Below are 20,149 nucleotides of genomic sequence, written 5' to 3' on the forward strand. Positions count from 1 at the left end.
CCATCATCATCCCATATTCAGTATTTTTAACCCTAAACTTGTCTTCTCCTTTTGGTGTCTTTCCAGCATAAACTTAATCAATTTTCCTGTAGTCAACTTAATTAGTTTTCTATTGACATGAAGTAGACACACAAAATATATTGTTGAACAGCTGAATTTAATTAGATGCCTCCTTATTGCTTGCTTTTCTTTGCACTATCTCTCAAATACAGCCCTTCCTTTCTATTCTTATTATCATTCCCTGGTTCATGCCCAGATGGCTACAATAGCCTCTGACATGGTCTCTCAAGTCCAGTTTCTCTTTCCTCTCATTCTTCCTACACTTCATTACCATATCACTATGATTCTAAAACATTATTTTAATCTTTATTCTCAAAAACTTTAATAGCTCCCCTCTGCCTGTGGTATAGACTTCAAACTCAAGGCTGTCCCAAATCTAAACCTAATTTATATCTCCAGCCTTATCTATCTCTACTCTGTTATGCAAATCTATGCTTATGCAACCTACATCACACATTCTTCGCTTCTAAATTTTTATTCAGGGCCTGAGGACCCAAGACACCCATCCTTTCCCTCTATCCAGTAAAATTCTACTCATTCTTCAGGTTTTTCTTAAATTCTGTTTTCTCCAAGAAGTTTTCCCTGACCACTGCAGCTCAAAGTGATCTCTCCCTTCTTTGAATTCCTGCTGCAATGACTGTCTCTACCATTCATCTGAATTTATTATGTACCACCTAACATTGCAAAGGAGAGTTATGTGTATGTGTGTGTCTTATTTCCCTTACCAGATATGAAATTTCTAAAAAAGACAGGGAAATTTCTTGGTCATAGACTTGCATAATGCATTTCATGGTAAGTCCTTAAGATATTTTGTGCCACAAGTTCTCTCTGAAATTGGGTTTTCTTAAGGTCTCCTCCAACACTAATATAATGTTTGAGTCCTTTCAGGATCTAGAAAAATAAATATTGGGGTTGGTTGATATGGGGATTCTTTTTGTTTTAACTGCAGTCTTAAAGAGAAGAATAAAGTCTACCAGGTGGAGTGAAACCAAAAACTATCCCTCTAGACTTTACTTGAATCAGCCCTTAATAATGGCTCTTTATAAATTCTTCAATATGGTCCTGGTGTCACCAAGGCCATCATAGAAATGGGTTAGGGAAACCCCAAAGGGCATGTACTAATTGTTAAGATGATGATGAAGATGAGAGTCATTATCATTAATAGCCTCAGAAATAACTGACATTTATTTTGCTGTGATGGTTAACAAAGCATTTCCACTCATATTCTATGATTTTCTGATCACTAATTAGATAGGCAAATTTTATAGTTATTGTTTCCATTCTATGGATGAAAAAACTGAGATTCAGAAAATTCCTGTGACTTTAATAAGGTTGCCCAGCTCATAAGTAGAAGTACTGGCACCTATGTCTTCAGCCTCGCTATCTTTCCACAACATGCTATGCTTTTGCAGCTGCCTCTTTCAGACCTCACTGGAGTGTTTGAAGGTGACAGAACTGCAAGCCCTACGTCTGTTCTCAGCAAGCCCAACAACACCAGAGTACAAAAAAGCAGCAGGACTTCCCCCAGCTTTGCCTTTCTGCCACTCCCACCACTTCACCCCAGCATCACTTCCTGAATGACTTGCTACAGGAGATAAGACATACTTCAAAATCAGCATCATACACCAACCAACTTGTGACTGTACTACTCCCCTCTTACTGAGAAGGTCTCAGCCTTAGCAAACTGCTTACACACTTCCTGAGTTTGATGAGAGAACCCACCAGAATTATAAATATATGGAACCCACCCTTTTTTGCCTTCTCACATGTGAACCTGAATCCAAAGTGTAGAATGGAAATTAGGTACCAGGGCCTGATATCAAAAAAAACAAAAACAAAAACAAAAACTTACAAGATTTGGGAGATCTGACACCAGGACCAGCTATATAATTTGCAGAACCCAGTACAACATGAAAATATGGGGACCCTTGTTCAAATAATATTATGAAATCCAAAGTGACACAGCAGCATTAAATCAAGTTCAGGTCCTTCTGAGCTCAAGGCTCTGTATGACTGCACAGGCCACATGTCCATGTCTGGGACATTCAAAGATGTAGGCTGGGACACTCCAAGTGTCCCTATTCCAGACATCATCAGCCCAGTGGAAGAGTTTATCTGCAGAGAATTAATGTTCAAGGAAATGGATTTTGGTAAACTTTGATTCCTGCCACCCAAGGCAAGCTTAGTCTCTCCTTCTGTTCCCCCTGTGGTTTGCTCTCACCCATCACATTGTGTTATTGTTCAACTGTATACACAAATGCCTTATTCCCTGGGCTGTGAGCTCCTTGGGTCTGCCACCTCCTAGTTACCCCTGAGTCCCTAACACAGCATCTGGCACTTAGTTTGCACTTAATAAATGTAGAAAAGGGTCCTTAGTGTACCCCTTTCCCCCAGGACTTTGTTACATCTCCCTCTGCACTTAGCCCACCCCAGCTAAGTCTCCAGTCCTTGCCTAGGATCTTCCTCCTAAGGGAAAATCGTGGGTGTTCTGAGAGGAAATAGGTATAGATCAGTAGTCCCTGGCCATCCAGGAGTTATGGGTTAGAGGGTAAGGTGGCCATAGTGAGACACCACCATCAGATTAAGAAATCTCTTTGTTCTTCTGACATTTCAGAATAACTTATATTCTCAGTGACCTTTATTCTTGCCCTCTTTATGCCAAGCCCTGGATAAACTTTAGGGTCACTCTGAACTCACTTACGTGGGAAACTTTGGTTCTGCTCTTTGGGGCTTACGTGCAACCAGTACTCATTAGAATGGCCCCATTATTGTTAATGTTTATGACTGAAGCCTTTTCTGATTGGTCAGTGCTGTGTTTATTGTTTATTAAGGATTTTGAATATCACTCATGCTGGCTCAAAATGCTATTTCACACCAAACAGAGCTCAGTGAGAGTAACAGAGCAACGAAAGAAGAGGAGGAAGAAAAGACAGTAACACTTTGTGATTATATTGCCTTTCATTTTATAAAATATGTATCAGATGATTTTATCTTTGTAACATGAATGAAGGGGAAGAGAAGAAGATTAATTTTTCATTTTTCCCGTGTTAGATTTCAACAAGAACTCACCCTTCAGCTTTTACCTGAAAGTATTTCTGGATTCCCAGAACAAATCAAGTTCCCTTCCTATTCTCTCTCAAAGTACAGTGACATTTACGTCATTGGTAGTTAGTTACCTGATCAACATCTTTCTCCTCCTTTAAGGGTTAAGTTGCAGAGAGCAGGAACTGCATCTATTTTTATTCACCATTGTCCCCCCCCCCCCGGCTCCTTGCCTCAACAAACATTTGTATTATAAACTAATAAATACCTACCATAGTATCTCAAACAAAGCTGAACTTTAATAAATACATTCATTCATTCATTCATAAATGAACTTTGCTTACTTCAGAAGTTGTTCCAAGAGAGCCTAGGCAACACATAGGTGAATTCCATTTATTAATTCATTCCACAAATATATACTAAGCATCCACCCTGTGTCAAGTACTCATCTAAAGACTGGGGATACAGCAGTGAACAAAAAAGACCCCTCAAAATTACCAACGTGGGGAATGTTTACTCCAGAGCCTCTAAAGCACTCTCTGCCTTCTCAGAATAGAGGCATAAATGTTAACTTTGTTTTTTGTGAAGACCATAGTAATCATCTCAGGCTCTTGTCCCAGGTCTTCCGCCACTTGACAATATGATCCTGGGGAGAAAAACACTTAATATCTCAGATCTCTTGGAGGTTTATGGTCTCAAATTCCTTTTAGCTCTCAGAGTCTATACGTCTAGATAAATATGTTTTTAATGAAATGGATCCCTTAAAATTTACTGGGAAACTTAGTTTTTGAATAAGAATCTTTTAGAATATACCTATAGTAGAATGCAAAAAAAAAAAAAAAAAAAAAAGATATCCTCAAGAAACTGGATGAGCTGCCCCTCAGGGAGATTCAAGCCTGGGGAGACAGGGAACTCTAAAAGATGAAAAAGTCAAATGGCTGTAATTTTCTATTTATGTCCTTAGATATGGAAGCAGCTGGAAGTGACACAGACATCCTCATGTTGAATGGGATTCTGGGGGAGTCAGTCACTTTCCCCTTAAATATCCAAGAATCACAGGAGGTTACCAGCATTGCTTGGAATTCCAAAACATCTGTTGCTTTTGTAGTACCAGGAAACTCAGGAGCAGAACCTACAGTTTCTATAACCCACCAAAATTACCATGAACGAATAAATGTCTCAGGTCAGAACTACAACCTGGAGCTCAGAAATCTAAGGATGGAAGATTCAGGGATCTACAAAGCTGACATAAATACAAAGACCCCTGAGAAGTTCACCACCACCACCAGGTGCTACAACCTTCAAGTCTACCGTAAGTTGTGGGAAGACAGGGCTCGTTTTTCATTTTTACTTTGCACTTTTCTATCCAAAGAATATCTATATATCTGACAATTGGGTTCCCTAAATCTTTTTATACTTATAACTACTTACATAAATATATCAATACTTATCAAGAGGATGTGGCTTTGCTTGCCTTTAGCTATATACTCTTCCTGTGGGCTTTATTTTCCTTTTCTATAAAGTGTGAATAATCATACTGTTTACTTCCTATAGTTATTGTGAGGATCAAGTAAGATAGTGTATGCAAAGTACTTTTAATAACTTTTTTTATTTTGAAATAATTATAGATGCATAGAAAAGTGTAAAGAAATGTACAGGGAGGTCCTGTGTGCATGTCACCCAGGCTCTCCCAGTTGTAACATCTTCCGTACGTACAGGACAATGTCAAAACCAGGAAATCAGTATTGGCACAATCTATTGAGCTTATTTAGATTTCATCTGTTATACAGGCACTCATTTACGTGTATATGTGTAGCTCTGTACAACAGTTGTACAATATGTATCTTCGCATAACCACTACTGCAATCAAGATACTTAACTGTACCAATGTTACAAGATTCCTTTATTCCTTTGTTGTCTCATTACCACCCCCTTTCCCCTCCCAAACTCCTGTGAAACATTAATCCATTCTTCATATCTAAAACTATGTTACTTCACGAATTTTGCATATATAGAATATGCAGTAAGCATGCTTTTGAGATTGGCTTTTTTCACTCATCCTAATTATTTTTTGAGTCATCCTAATTATTGCAAGTATCAATAGGTTACATCTTTTTATTGTTGGATAGTATTTCATGGAATAGATGTACTACTTTGTTTAACCATCCACCTATGGAGAGACATTTTAGTTGTTTCCAGTTTGAGGGCTATTATAAAAAAAAAAAAAAGCTGCTATGAATGTTTGTGTACAAGTTTTTGCATGAGATATGTTTTTGTCTCTTGAAAATAAATGCCCAAGAATGAAATCATCTGGTAAATCCATTTGTTAAAATTTTATCATGATAAAATATGCGGAACATTTAACATATTCATCATTTTAAGTGTACAGTTCGGTGGCATTAAGTATATTCACATTGTTATGAGATCATCGTCTCTCTTCAGCTCCAGAACTTTTTTCTCCCCTTTTTAAATAGATTCTATTTTTTTAGAGCAGTTCAAGGTTCATAGAAAAATTGAGTACGAAAGTACGGGAGTTCCCAGTGGCACCCTGCCCCCCACAACATGCACAGCCTCCTTCATTATCTACTTTTCCCATCAGAGTGATACATTTAGTACAATTGATAATATACAGTGATACATCATAATCATCAAAAATCTATAGTTTACATTTGGGTCTACTTTTGGTGTCATACATTCTATGGGTAATGACAAATACATAGATAGTTAGCCACCATTATAGTGTCATTCAGAATCGTTTCACTGCCTTAAAAACCTCCTGTGTTCTGTTTATTCATTCCTCTCCCCAGCCCCTGGCAACCACTGATCTTTTTACTGTCTCCATAATTTTGTCTTTTTCAGAATGTCATGTAGTTGGAATCATACAGTATGTAACCCTTTCAAGTTGACTTCTTCCACTTAGTAATATGCATTTACATTACCTTCATGTCTTTTCATGGTTTGATAGCGCTCTCCAGAACTTTTAAGAGTCATCTTAGTTTTAAAAGAATTGCCAAACTATTTTACATTTCCACCAAGAACATATGAATGATCCAATGTTTCAGCATCCTCACCAGCATTTAGCGTTATCACCATTTTTGTAAATTTGGGCCATTCTGATGGGTATGTAGTATATGTCATTTTGGTTTTAATTTTAATTTCTCCAGTAGCTAATGCAAAATGCTTTTAAAAGCATTATTATCATCATTTAAATTACCACAATTCACCGGGAGATATCCATGGTGTGTTATGTAATGCTATTCAAAGTGTGGTCTGTGCACTGGCAGCATCCGCATGCCCTGGGAACTTACTGGAAATGCAGATTCTAAGGCCTCAACTCTTATCTTTGGTGGTGAAGTCCAGGAATCTGTATTTTAACATTCTCTCTGGACTATTTCTACGTGTGGTGAAGTTTGAGAAGTGCTAATCTAGCCTGTGCAATATGGTAGCCACTAGCCACATGCAGTTCTTAAGTATTTGAAATGTGATGAGTACAAATTAAGATGTGCTCTAAGTGTTAAATACACACTAGACTTCAAAGTCTTTGCACAAAAAAAAAAAAAAATCCCACAAAATACCTCATTAATTATTTCTATATTGGTTACAGGTTAAGATAACATTTTGGATATATTGAGTTAAATAAAATACATCATTATATTACCTTTTTTTTTTTTTTACTATTTCAATGTGGCTATTAGAAAATTTTAAATTATATAAGTGATTCACATTTTATTTCCATTTGGATAGCACTAATTTCTAGCACAGAGAATATTTGAGCCATGACTCAAAGATTTACCATCCATCTGCCCCACCAGAAATGTGGCTAATATATACAATTCAGGTAAACAGTTAATCCACTAAAATTCCAAGTTCCATAAAGGCAGGGACTTGTATATGAAGTTTATCACTATTCCCCAGCGCCTATCTTGCCTGGCACATAGCAGGTACTGCAGAAGTATTGACTGGAGAAATGAATTAATCATAATAGCCTCAGGTTCTAATACAGTGCTTGCAATTGTAAGTGCTTAATTAACATAGCATAATTGAATCGTGTTGTATCTGGACGGAAGGCATACTGGAAAGAGTATTAATGTTGGAATTAGAACTCTTGCCAACTGTGTGACCTTGGCAAGTTGTTTACCTTCTCTGTGCCTAAATTTCCTTATCTAAAGAATATAGATTGTAATAGTTGGGATAAAATGAGATAGTGTTAATTGAGCTCCTAGTACAGTGCATGGCCTTAGATACTTAATAACTAGCAGTCATTACTAATTTTTTAACCCTTAGCCCCTTTTAGATTCTAGTTATGAAGGTTTCCCTTGATGAAGAAGACTCTGAATTGGGCCTGAGTGACAAAGTCAAAGAATCATATCCAAGTGTAGACACTTCAGAAAGTATCTGACTCATTCAGGAGCTTTGGTTGAGAAAATAAAGAGGTCATTCAATTTTGTGACATTTGTTTTCATACCTTTATACATTTAGTTTTACCTACTCAGTCTTTAGGAGGTGTTACACCATCAGTAATTAGGGCAGACTACTGTAAAATCTTAGAGAAAGCTCTTACGACAAAATCTGTACTTTGGGGCCAGTTAGCTAAGAAGGCAAAGAAAAGGAGACTGACATTTATTGAATACTACCTATGTGTCTGGGCTTCTACCACCTAATTTTTAAAAATACATGAAGATTATACATATTTAGGCAATATATGCAGAAAGAGAGCAAAAGATAATACAGTGAAATACAATTCTCCCTTCCCAGAGGCAGTGACTGTTGTCAGTTTATTTTGCCTCTCCAATAGAAAATTAATGTACATACAAGCACAGGTAGACTGATAATTAGATAGACAGACAGATAGATAGATAGATAGATAGATAGATAGATAGATAGATAGATGCATAGATACACAGATACATAGATACACAGATACATAGATACATAGATACACAGATACATAGGCAGACAGACAGGTCTTAGAGTGGTCTTTATAAATCACAACCACTCTAGCTGGAGAAAATTGTTATCCCCGTGTTATAATTGAGGGCACTAACGCTTGGTGAAGCTGGATACCTTCGCCATCATTCCATAGTTAGGCAATAGTGGAGCGTGGATTCTGAACCAGGTCTCCAATGGCTTCCACACTCTTTGACTTGGAAGGATGAAGGCTTGTCAGCCACAACTTTGACCTTCTCTGCCCATCAGTTTTGCATAGGTAACATCTCTGGTCCTGCTGAGAAAAATGAGATGGGATCCTATTCTTCACCACCATCCCTACCTTGACACCCACACACACAAAAAGTCTTTCTAAAAATAAGTGAACCAAAAGCAGAGATGTATATAAATCAATTATATAAATCTTATAAATCAAGTTTCACATTTCATTATGCATACACATATTCATCACTGTTAGAGTTAATCAAGTCTTTGCTCCAAACTTGTTTAGAAGTTCTTTTGCCAAGCCTTCACTAATTCTGATCTGGAATGGTTCCCTCTAAGAGACTCTTAGGACCAGGGTTCCTGGTTAGGTTGGATTCAAAGACCTGCAGCGCTAACTTCTCATGTTCTACTCCCTCACAAGTACCCACAAATGATTCCTGTATTTACACTGCTGAATCTTTTGCCTCTGTAGACTGCATGTTAATTAGAAAGCTATGTGCCGGTTCCTTCCTCTATTCCCTCCCTCACATGGCTGTAGTCGAAGGAACAAACCGCAACACAGCAGCTTTGCCAAGAACAAACTAAACTTACCAACTCTGAATGTGGTCATTTTCTTATCTCCTGGTAAAAGAGCTTTCCTTTCCTTCTGTCAGCTCCAGATCTAGCCATTGCCTCAACTTACATATAATTGCTTTTTAGTAATCTTGTACTACTTACAACTTTTACAGTTTACCTTTTGATTGCTTTAGTAAAAACATTTTTTAAATGAACTTTTAAAGAGGTTTTAACTTTCACCATGGGCACTTTAAAACAAAACTAAAAACAACAACAAAACTTAAAGAGGACACACATTCACCAGAAAACAGAGCCCAAAAAAAGGTTCTTAACGAGTGTTTCATGCAGTGGTGTGCTGATAAATATTCAACTGATTCTTAATGGTGTCAGAAAGGCTGTGTGTGCACACTGTGAATTTTATTTCCATAAAAGGTGTATGACACCCAGTTGCACAAGTGATAATAAAATATACAATAGTTTTTAATGTAAATTCCACATAGTCAATTGTCACAGAATGCCTTCACTGGATATCTTTTCATTTTTCAGTTTTATTAGGTAGAAATGTTACAATGTGACTGCACATATACAAAATATTGCATGTAAATACATACACACAATATACTGCACATATTTTTTTTTTTTTTGCTTTCACTGATTTTTGATGAACAGTTAAATCCCAGCCATTCTACAGCTGCAATTGATGAATGAACCAACATGAGGAATGGATGAATGCAACCAGTATGAAGATTGGTACATGCTTTAATTTAACTAATAAGAAAAAAGTGATTCAACAAAGACATATGTATCGGAACTTCACTTGTTCGTCAATGATGCGAGCAACTTCTTTGCTGAACTGGATAATGGTTTTCAAATACTGGAAGAACATTTCCAACATTTTTGGTGCTGTTCATAATGTGGCAGCAGCAGACGGGATGCACTTTTTAGTTTAATTTGCTTTAGTACCCTTTCGTCTTTTGCTTTCTTAAGTCTAGAGTGACAGTCAACAAAGCAGAAAATCAAGCTACTTTGTAGCATTTGCCAAACAATATGGTGTAAATACTCCCAGGGTGGCTGATTTTAAGACATGCAGAGTCGGGAAGACTTTGCACATCATTACCAAGGACAGATATACTAGATATAAATAACTTCTAGAGCATAGATAATAGTAAATTGTCCAAAAAATTTAGAAAGTGATGAGTTTTGAGTATTTATTAGCTTTGTTTTTAATATAATTTATTTCACTGTAAGTTTTTAACAATCATCATGAAAATTTTCTGAAAACTTAACAGTCAGTTCTCACAAGCTGGTAGAAGCCAGCTCTAGCTTACCACTCGCTCGTGTGTTTTTCCCTTCATAGGTCGGCTTGGGAAGCCAAAAATTACTCAGAGTTTAATGACATCTGTGAACAACACCTGTAATGTCACACTGACATGCTCTATGGAGAAAGAAGAAAAGAATGTGACATACAGTTGGAGTCCCCTGGGGGAAGTGGGTAATGTCGTTCAAATCTTCCAGACCTCTGACAACCAAAAGCTGACTTACACGTGTACAGCCTGGAACCCTGTCAGCAACAATTCTAACTCCATCTCTGCCCAGCAGCTCTGTACAGGTAACCAGCTCTGTCCCTCTCTCCTGGAGTCTCAGATATGACTCTGACTCTGACCTGCTGGAAGGCCTGAATCTGGGCCTCGTCCTCCCGGGGAAGGTGCTTCCTTTATGCCAGGCCTGGACCCCGGGGGCTTCTCCTCCCAGGAAGCCCTGGAAAAGAGTCCAAAGACTTCTGAGAGATGCCAGGCACATCAGGGTGCTCTGAGGCAGCCTCCGCTTGGCTCTCTGATTCAGTTTCTGATCCTGACTTTTAATAGCAGAAAGCAGTTTCCCTCAGAGTTTTGGCCCTCCCTTAGAGGACACCCAGAATCGATGGCGCCCCGAATGTAGACAAGCTTGCCAGCCTCTTGGGACTATTTCCCCAGAGTCAACCTCACTGCATCTTCTATTTGCAGACATCGCATTGGGCCTCCATGCACGCCGCACTGGGCTGCTGAGTGGGCTGGCTGTACTCGCTCTGTTGATAATCATTCTATCTTCAGTGCTTTTGTTCCTTTTATGCAAGAGAAGACAAGGTATGATTTTCCCAGACAGTAAAATGTGGAAATGCACCTTCCTTCCTTCTGGGACTGAAGTCATTTATCCAAGGTGGGGCGGAAATAAATGTCCTTTGTTCCAGGGACTCAGCCTTCCTACAGTCCCCACCCCACCACCTCACCTTCTCCCAGAAAGATGGCCCTAAATGCTTATGTCATTACCCTGAATGGTCTTCAAAATCTGTTACTGAGATCACCAGGGTGTGGTGGGCCCAGAACTTAGGTTCACATTTAGCCCTGTCATTAACAAGCTGTGCTTCACTGAACATGTATCTTTACCTCTCTGATTCGGTGTTCTCACATGTGAAATGAGGACTGGACTAGAGGGTGTCCTGGGTCTCTTCCAAGGCCATGCTATTTTGACTATGACCTTTGGAGGTCATTGAGGGACATGTACTAATTTTGTATTCCATGGTCATTAGATCCCTTTAGATCATTCTGTAATTGTGCCATTTGCAATTAGGAAACCTGATCTTAGGCCCCAGGGGATTACTATACTGTCCCATTCCTCCTAACCCAAAATGTCCGCCCCAAAAATCTTCCTTTCCCACCAATCCTAATAATGAGCCTGGATGTAGAGAGGCTGTACCTCTGAGTCCACGTTCCTGACTCTCATTGTGTTTGATTTCTCAGGTTCCTACTTGAAGATCTTCAGTAAGAACCCTGGTAAGTTCTCAGTCACAATTTTCCCCGGATGATGACTAGAAGAGATGAGTTCACAGCAGAGTAGTCAAGCCTGAGCTCGTACTTTGCAGGCAGTCTGGGGTGAAGGTCCCAGCTTGACCTTTTATGAACTACCAGTTATTTTATCACTGTAAGTCTCCATTTTCTCAGTGGTTAAAAAAAATGTATAAAAGTAGGGCATGCTGCATAGACTTATTAAATGGATTAAATGGAATCACACATATAAAATCCTTGGCCCAGTGCCAAGGTACATCATAAGTACTTCGGTAAATGTTGGCTACTCCACTTGTAACTGATGGGGCTGGGCTTGACACAGAAGGAGGCACTCTGGGGGAAGAGAGTTGATGACACGAACCGTAACTCAAAGAGTCTCATGATGGGGAGAAGTCACACAACCTTCCCGGGCCAGAGGTGATCTTCAGGGTTCCTCAAAGACACATCTGTTGTCAATCCCTCACAGCCTCTTGGGAAGGAAAAAGGGCTGTTTTTCATCTGCAAATGAGATAAATGTGGAAATGCACCTTCCTTCTTTCTGGGACTGAAGTCATTTATCCAAGGTGGGACAGAAATAAATGTCCTTTGAGAGCATTCCGTCTGGCTCACCCACTAAGTCTGAAGCAGGGTCTGTGGAAGGACTAAATTCTGAAATTGGATCCTGTAATAGTGCTCAGCTCAGACTTGTTGTCTGTGGATATGTTGGTGTCCTGGACTATGAAGACCCCAAATTCTGGCCATCTCTTTTCAACTTGACCCTGAAATGTTCCACATCAGGAGGAAAGAAAAGCAGTACAGGGGGAGAAATGCCTCTACCAGCCTATGAGTTCTTCAAAGTAGAGACTTATCTCTCCTGCCTGCTTCTCAAGGACCTCACAGAGCTCGGCACAGAGAGGGAGCTTAACAAGTGTTTGACTGTGTGAATCAATCAAGTGAGCAACGCGTGTTTGTGGAGCACCAACTGTGTGCTTAGCACTGAGGCGGTAACATTAAGGTGTGCACCACAAGAGTCCCACACAGTGCATACCTAGAAAGACTCAGACTAGTGGAAAAAACTAAGACCCTCACATGGAAAGACAGCTAGCCATGCAAGGCAGTGGATGCGAAGTGTCAGAGACACTAAGGAAAGCCCTTGGGTCCCCACACCAGGATTAGGGAGGATCTCCTTATCCTAATGTGGGCTCTGGGGTTAAAGAGGAATTCCCGGTGAACTCTGGGCGAGGCCTGAGCCAGGCGCTTCTCCTACCACCTGTTATCCCTCGAAAAGGGACAGACAGTCAGGGGTCCAAGCATCCATCTCAAGAGGATGGGAGTCACTTAACCTCTTTGGGTGTCGTGTCTCCATCTCAAAAAGAGAACATTAGGATAGATCATCTCTAAGACTTCAGCCACCTTTCACAGACTGTGCTTCTATGTTTGTTTGTGACACAGATGCTGCCTCAAAGAGAACTGTATACGCATACATCACGGCTTCGAGAGACACCCAGCGAGCAGAGTCGAGAATCTATGATGAAATCCCCCCGTCCAAGGTGAGGTGACAGGAGTCGGGGGCAGCAGACCTCTGCTCACTGCTGCTTAGACAGCAGCCTGAGCCAAGGGCCTGGGGGGTCCGACCAGGAAATGCCATGGAAGGGAAATGTCTCCCTGAGTCCTTCTGTGAGAACGGAGTGTGGCCAAGTGTCACCCCATGGCAGCCCCCAGTGGTTGAGGCCCTAAGCTTCCACGTGGAGGCCCGACTCCAGCTTAGATGAGAGTCATGACTAAGAGTAAAGCACCCTCTATAGGGGACCGACAAGGGGGTCCCTGCAGTGAGGTGAGGGCTGTTACGTGGTCCCTGACTTGTGAATGGGTTGCTAAAGGGGTTTCAAGGGCACAGAATGGAGAGGGGTCCCCTTGAACTTGACCTGTTGGTCTGGCTGCAGCAGCAGCTGGCTTTCCTCACGCTGATGCACTGTCTCACTGCCTCCCCTCCCACTCGTCTTTCACCTGCCTGCCCCCCCCCCACCCTGAGTCAGGGTTCTCCATGGTATCGCCTTCTTCTGTGCCCCCACCAGACTGCTCTCCCGAAGTCTCCAAGGAGTGAAGGGGAAAACGAGGTCTGCCTGGTCAATCTAGCACTGTGCTTGGGCTGATAGGTCAGCTGGGTCCAGCAGAGCCCGTGGAAAGCTAAAAGTCTGGCTAAGACTGAGCCCGACTGCTACCCACTCTTCCCTGCTCCCCGCCCGTGACCTGACCCTGATCCTCTCCAAAGCTGGATGAAACCAGAGCTGAGGCTGGGAGAGGAGGCCACCTAGTGAAGGTGGGACCAGGGAGAGGTGATGGGCGGGGGCAGAGGTAGGAAGCGGGACTCATAAGGTTGTGCCTGGGCTCCCTCACTGAAGGGAAGGTGGGTGTTTTACAGGTGCTCCCCACCAAGGAGGAGCCAGTGAACACAATTTATTCCATGGTGCACTGCTCTGATAAGGTAAAGCCTTTCCAACTTTTTATCCCTGTTGTCCTGTCTGTTCCAGTCTTTCTGCTGTACCTCGCCCATTCAGCCAGGTGCCAGCTGGTCCCTTGGGGCTCTATGCTTCTCGGGATTCATTGCCAAGGGCCTGGTCCGCTTCCACACATGCACATAGCCCTGTCCCCCAGGTCCATGGCCATCCACAGGCTGGCCAGCTTGAGTGCTGAGCCCACCCTTCCTACTGCAGGAGACTCCGGGCCTCTGAACTGCAGTGTGGAAACTCCAGCCTCTACAGCACCCAGGGCCGTAGATGGCTCACAGTGTAAAAACTGGAAACCAAGTGCCCCCCTACCCAACTCTAGGCAGACACAGGCCCACAGCAGGTACACAGCTTGGCCAGTAGAATACAGGCTGAATTTCAGTGTCCATTTCCTCCCTCAGCAGGCGTTCACAGTGTGCAGCCTGCACAAGCATTTGTAGTGGTCCAGTGACATTCACAGTTCCCTGTACCTCAGTGTCCTCTCAGATATACAGATAAGACTTTCAGTTTTGGGGACCACATGAGGGGTTGTCGCTGTCTGTGAGTCCTCATTTCTGCTGTAGTCAGGACAGCTTTGGGATCTCTGGGTGAATCAAACGTTTTGTAAGTGTTCCTGTTTAAAAGCTGAGTTAATAGGCAGGAAGCTAATCAAGAAAGAAACTGGAATCCAGAAGTCTAAGGGAAAGGGATAATAATGATAACATAAGAATAGTGGGAGGAAATGTTGGGAAATTGGAATGGAATGCAAATGAATCCATGAATAAAAATTAAGAGCTGATTCTATAAGGCATCTATGAGCTGGACAAGCAGGAAGGTTGTAAGGGGACTCAATGCATGGGTCAGTTTGAATGTAAAAAGCCAAGAGCCCTGAAGAGCAAGACAGAAGGACCTTGACTTCCTCAGTGATCAGAAGAGGGAAAGAGTAAGAAGAAAAGGAAGGAGGTGAGTGATCAGAGAAGAGGAGGACGAGGAAAGGGGAAGGGGAAGCAGGAAGTGAGGAGCAGGTGCCTGCATGTTTGAGCCGGGATCTGAAGCAGAGTGGGAGGAAACCGAGAAGGAGATACAACAGGAAAGAACTCTACTTGAGAGATTAATCAGGGAGCCCTGGACTGAGACATCTCCAAGTAAATCTAGACAAGCTGAAGGACAGTTATTCACCTGACAGTATGTAATTCTAAATCTGAGACTCCTCAAGCCAGTGGGAGGGTTGCCTGCAGTACTCTGGGTAACGAGCACATGACACTGATGGAGGTGACTCACCACTACATCTGGGCCAAGGGACAGTTATTAGGGCACAGAATGAATGAAGGCTCGAGTAGGAACCAGGAAGGAAGGTAGCCTGAGCCTGGATGTTGCCTCAAGTCTATAATCAAAATTAATGCAAATATCCCCATTCCCTCCTGCTGCTGTTTTCTAGGCTAAGAAGTTGATGACCCAAGGGCTTGCAAATGGGGTGGCTGGAACAGAGCTGAGGGAACTCAGCAAAGGGCAAGGCCCTGCTACCCCAGATCACCCCAGAACAAGGGAAATCTAAGGCATCTCCCTGTGCCATTTACATAACTCTCCTGGGTACCTCGTGGGACTGGAATTCCCTAGCAGCACCTTTCAGCTAACATGTCCTCCATCTCCCTTTTGTGCAGTCGGAGAAACCCAGCACTCAGGACAGCAAACCTCCTGGGACTTCAAGCTATGAAATTGTGATCTAGGCTCCCCGATGGCGTTCCTCCCTATGGAAACTGAGCTACAACTGTAGATACTGGCAGATGCCCCAGACCCAGACTTTCTCGGCCATGGTTTTGCCTGGAGATTGCAAATCACCAAATCCCAACACATAAGCAAAGAAGGAAGCACTCTGTTGCTGGGTATAGCTTGTGCCTAGATAGACAAAATGGACACATGCCCTTTCTGGAATGGCTCCCTTCCAGATGAATGACAAGGCAGGTCCCCTGCCATAGTTCTTCCCAACCTTCTTCATATTGCAGCACATGAAGAAAATAATATTTTTATGGCACGATGGGCAAACAGTCAAGATTGCTCATGTCTGAAGGCTGCCTATGACTAGAGGAAATGACCCTTCCCAGTAACCCCATATGTGGAAGATCAATATTTTGCACACCTGTAATATGCCAGTGGCATGCAACTTAGGATTCTCTACTCATGCTCAATATATACTGTTGTGGCCAGCACAACAATGGTTCCTGTAAATGGATGGGTGACGTGGCAATTAAGAAAGACAGACACAAGAGTCAAATCAAAGATGGGACCAGGGGACTCAAGACCCCCATGGACCAAGAGCCCTGAATGCCCGGTCTGCATCATATTTATTATGATTCTCTAGCCAGAAATAATCTAAGAATAGTTCTGAAGATTACTGAAGCCTAATAGCAATCACCAGGCCCCCAACAGTCTAGAGTAGTCATTAAAATATAGTCATCATCCTGTCTCCTCCTGGCTTCATTTTTCTGACTTGTGAATAGGTCAGGTCTGGTCACAGATAAGCTTTTGACTTCCCTTTAGCAATGGCAAGGTTTAAGTGCCAGAGCAGTTTTCTGCTCGTTAGCTCAGTTTTCTGAGACTAACATTGTTTGCCTCCAGGAAGCATTGGTTTCTGTTTAACAGCCTTAACCTGTCACAAGGGAACTTTGTACATTCCTTATTCCTTAGGAGACCTCACATTGTTCTGTATTCCCATAATATACGAGGATCCCTGGTGCATGGTCTCCTCCCCCAGTACGCACGGCACCTCGGGCAGATGAAGCCCCTCACCTAAGTGCATGGCTTGGTGTGTAGAATGAGGACTGCATTTCAACCTCTGTCTTTCCCTTTGTCTGGAAACCTTTGTGCAGGGTACAACTGTCTGGACCAGCCCAACCATACATGACTGTGTCTCATGGAAAGCCATCAGAGTTGTGGCTCTCAGCTATGCAGACACACTCTCCAAATGGAGTGTTGGAAAATGCTCTTTCTAGAGGCACTAGACTGCTGGGGCTTTTTTTTTTTTCATGCTCTACTTCAGAAACCGCATAAGATTTTCTTTCTGGCCAAGTTTTCCTTCTATATCACTCTGTGATGTGCCAACTTGACTGGGCCATGGGGTACCCAGATATTTGGTTAAACATTATTCCAGGTGAGAGTGTGAGAGTGTCTCTGGATGAGATGAACACTTGAATTGGTAAACTGAGGAAAGCAGACTAATCCTCCTCTCCAGCATGGAGGGGCATCACCAAATCTATTGAAAACCTGAATAGAACAAAAAGGCGGAGTAGGGGAGAATTCATTCTCTCTCTCTGCCTCACTGTCTTTGAGCTGAGACATCAGTCTTCTCCTGCCTTTGGACTTAGACTTGGACTTGGACTGGAATTTGCACCCTCAGCTCTCCTGGTTCTTAGGCCTTTGGACTCTGACTGGAACTATACCATTGCCTCTCCAGCCTGCGGACTACAGATCTCGGAACTTCTCGGTCTCCATAACCACAAGACTTAGTTCCTTTTTATATATAGCTGCTCCCTGTTGGTTCTGCTTCTCTGTATAACCAGGCTATTCCACACTCCAAGCAGGCTTAGCAAGAAGAGGAAGCCATATCCAGTACACTCATTCTCCAAAAGAAATTGCTTAGCTATATTTCTGGCACTTTAGGGGAATTCAGCCATCAAAACAAGAGACCTCGAAGGAAGTAGTCTCTCTCGAGGGGGAGCTTGCGAGATGACAGTGTTGATGATGAAACCTGATTCGCCCCAGTTCCTGAGGCTCAGCCCAGGGGGCCCTAGAGTTCAAGCTGAGTTTAGTGACCCGCCCCTTCTCCCTGCCAGCACTTAGGAGGAATCACCCATGGCTGAGCAGAACATTCAAGTAAGCATTTGAGAAACTGTTTCCCTTATGTGTTAGCAAACATAACCAGCTAAATCCTAAACCCTCATGACCAATCCCAGGCTGGACAGCAGAAATAAACTGCCTTTAGGCAGAATGAAGGTTTAGTCCCAGTTAATGGATCCATAGAACTATCTAGCCCCAACTGTCATTAGCACTGTGTTGGAGGCTGCAACGTCTCCAAAGTATAAGATGAGCATAATGTCTGCCCGGGTCTAATTACAGCATAGACACTACAGTTAAATCCTGAATTCCATGCTGCAAGGAGTGGCACAAGCTAGCACAGTCAGAGAAGACCTTATGGAGGAGGTGCAGCTGAAGCTGGGCCTTAAATAGTGGGTGGGATTTAGTAGAGAATGAAGAAGACAGAGGGCATCCAAGTGAGGAAAGCATAAAAGAGAGCAAAGGCCTGGATCTGTGTGGTGTGTTCTGGGCACCTCCTCAGATACACCTATGCATGGCAGAGTGCCTCAGCTGGAACGTGTGCCCCCATCCCCTGTCCATCTACACACCCTTCAATACTCAGCTCAAATGTCACCTTCTCTTTGAAGCTTCTCCTGGTATCACTAGTCAAATTGATCATGGCTCTTTTTGCACTTCTTCCTTACCCTTTGGCCCTTCTATCACTAAAGCTCATTTCATTCTACCTTACAGTATAGAGAATTATTTGCTTCCTTCCACATTGTCCATTACTTAAAGGGCAGGTCCATGACTTCATGGTCATGAAGTGATCATGAGAGATGATAACTTTCATCTCTGCATCAAACACCAGCCAATATGGTGCCTTGCACGTACTCTGCTGGTGAGCTACAAATGCTGTTGAATGGAATTGAAAGTGACCAGCCAGCTTGAAAAGAAGGTACATGTTGGAAGCATTGATGGATAGAAGCCAATAAAAATAGTGGAATCAAATTATGGCAAGCATTAAATATCAAGATGCAGACATCAGAGGCTATTTCAAGTATAAGAGCATTTGGGAGGGCTTTAGACCAACTATGATGTCAACTGAAGCAAGGAGCCTGGTGTGAGGAGGTGAAAGGCAGTCACCCTAGGGAGGGACATGAAGGAAGAAATGAAGAGATTTGGTCCTAAAGGATGGAGAAGTTCCAGAGTCACAGAGAACAAGCTGAGTTTCTCCTAAAATTAAAGCATCCCTCACCTTTACATGCATTGAGGGATCACTCCTGAACATCTGCATTCTTGAATCTGCTGTCCCTGCCTCTCTCTGGTGTGCTTACTCAGTCAAGTCCCTAGGGTCCGAATGCCCCAGTGGAAAGTGCAGGGAGAAGGAAGAAGGAGGAAGGAAGGGAGGGAAGGAAGAAAGAAGGAAGAAGACCCAGAAGCAGGAGTTCCTTAGGTCTCCCAGGAGAACAAACATGAGAAGGAACCAGTGCACCAGAAATTCTTCAAGTGGCCTTTGGGACTCAAGACCACAGTGCTTATCTCTCACTCTTTCCTACAAATCTTCTGATTAATGAAGACATAAGCTACTTCCATTCCCAAGGGCTCAGTTCTCAGATTCTCCTTCTGTAAAATGAGTGCAATTTTATTTTCCCCTTCACAGCTTTCCAGACAAACTAGATGATGGCCAACAGGTTTATAAAATCAAAGTATTCTTTCAGTGGAACAGGATCTTGTATCAGGGAACTGAGAAATTGAAAAACATTGCAGTTAATGCTTCTCAGAAATACAAAGTGAAGCTGATTCAAAATGAGGGCTCTTTTTTTTTTCAAAGCTATAGAACACTTTGCACAGTCCACGAGAGAAGAGCTTGACTGGGCCACCTCTAGAACGTGGGCATGGGAAGAAGGAAAGAGCCTGGCTGGTCCAGGCTATGTCAACAGAGCACTTCTCATATTCCGCCTGAAGAAAAGAAATGGCAAGCTATATTTCTTCAAGATCCACTACTTTTCTTCTGTTTGACTTTTTCCTGAACTTCCCTCAATTTGTAAATAATTAGTGACAGTCCCTACTGGTTATAATATGAAGCTTGAAGAAGGAAACGATCAGAAGAAGTGTAGAGCGTGGGCACAAATGCGGGCTCTGATGCTAGAGTACCTGGATCTGAATCCTGGTTTCCTAGTTATGTGACCTTGGACAAGTTATTTTAACTTCTCTGTGCCTTGGTTTGCCCATCTGTAAAATGGGGATAATACTGGTTCCTAT

At 42.4% G+C, this 20,149-nt stretch overlaps 1 protein-coding gene and 1 long non-coding RNA gene across 4 annotated transcripts in view; one reads left to right on the forward strand and one right to left on the reverse strand.

Annotated features, from left to right (window-relative positions):
• The window catches only part of CD84 (CD84 molecule), a 30,439-nt gene extending 11,117 nt beyond the window's left edge, over positions 1-19,322 (forward strand). The window contains exons 2-8 of one of the 2 annotated variants that reach the window (XM_032463908.1): positions 4,067-4,414; positions 10,166-10,417; positions 10,812-10,931; positions 11,586-11,618; positions 13,062-13,159; positions 14,032-14,094; positions 15,757-19,322. In XM_032463908.1, the coding sequence (XP_032319799.1) occupies positions 4,067-4,414; positions 10,166-10,417; positions 10,812-10,931; positions 11,586-11,618; positions 13,062-13,159; positions 14,032-14,094; positions 15,757-15,822 (980 nt within the window). In that variant the 3' untranslated portion in view covers positions 15,823-19,322. The remainder of the gene's footprint in view (positions 1-4,066; positions 4,415-10,165; positions 10,418-10,811; positions 10,932-11,585; positions 11,619-13,061; positions 13,160-14,031; positions 14,095-15,756) is intronic. The other variant, XM_032463909.1, reaches the window with a different exon arrangement.
• LOC116658688 overlaps positions 1-20,149 on the reverse strand; it is a 35,406-nt gene that overhangs the window by 820 nt on the left and 14,437 nt on the right. The gene's annotated exons all lie outside the window — the stretch shown is intronic.

Source organism: Camelus ferus, chromosome 21 (genome assembly GCF_009834535.1).
Source record: "Camelus ferus isolate YT-003-E chromosome 21, BCGSAC_Cfer_1.0, whole genome shotgun sequence".
NCBI lineage: Eukaryota > Metazoa > Chordata > Mammalia > Artiodactyla > Camelidae > Camelus > Camelus ferus.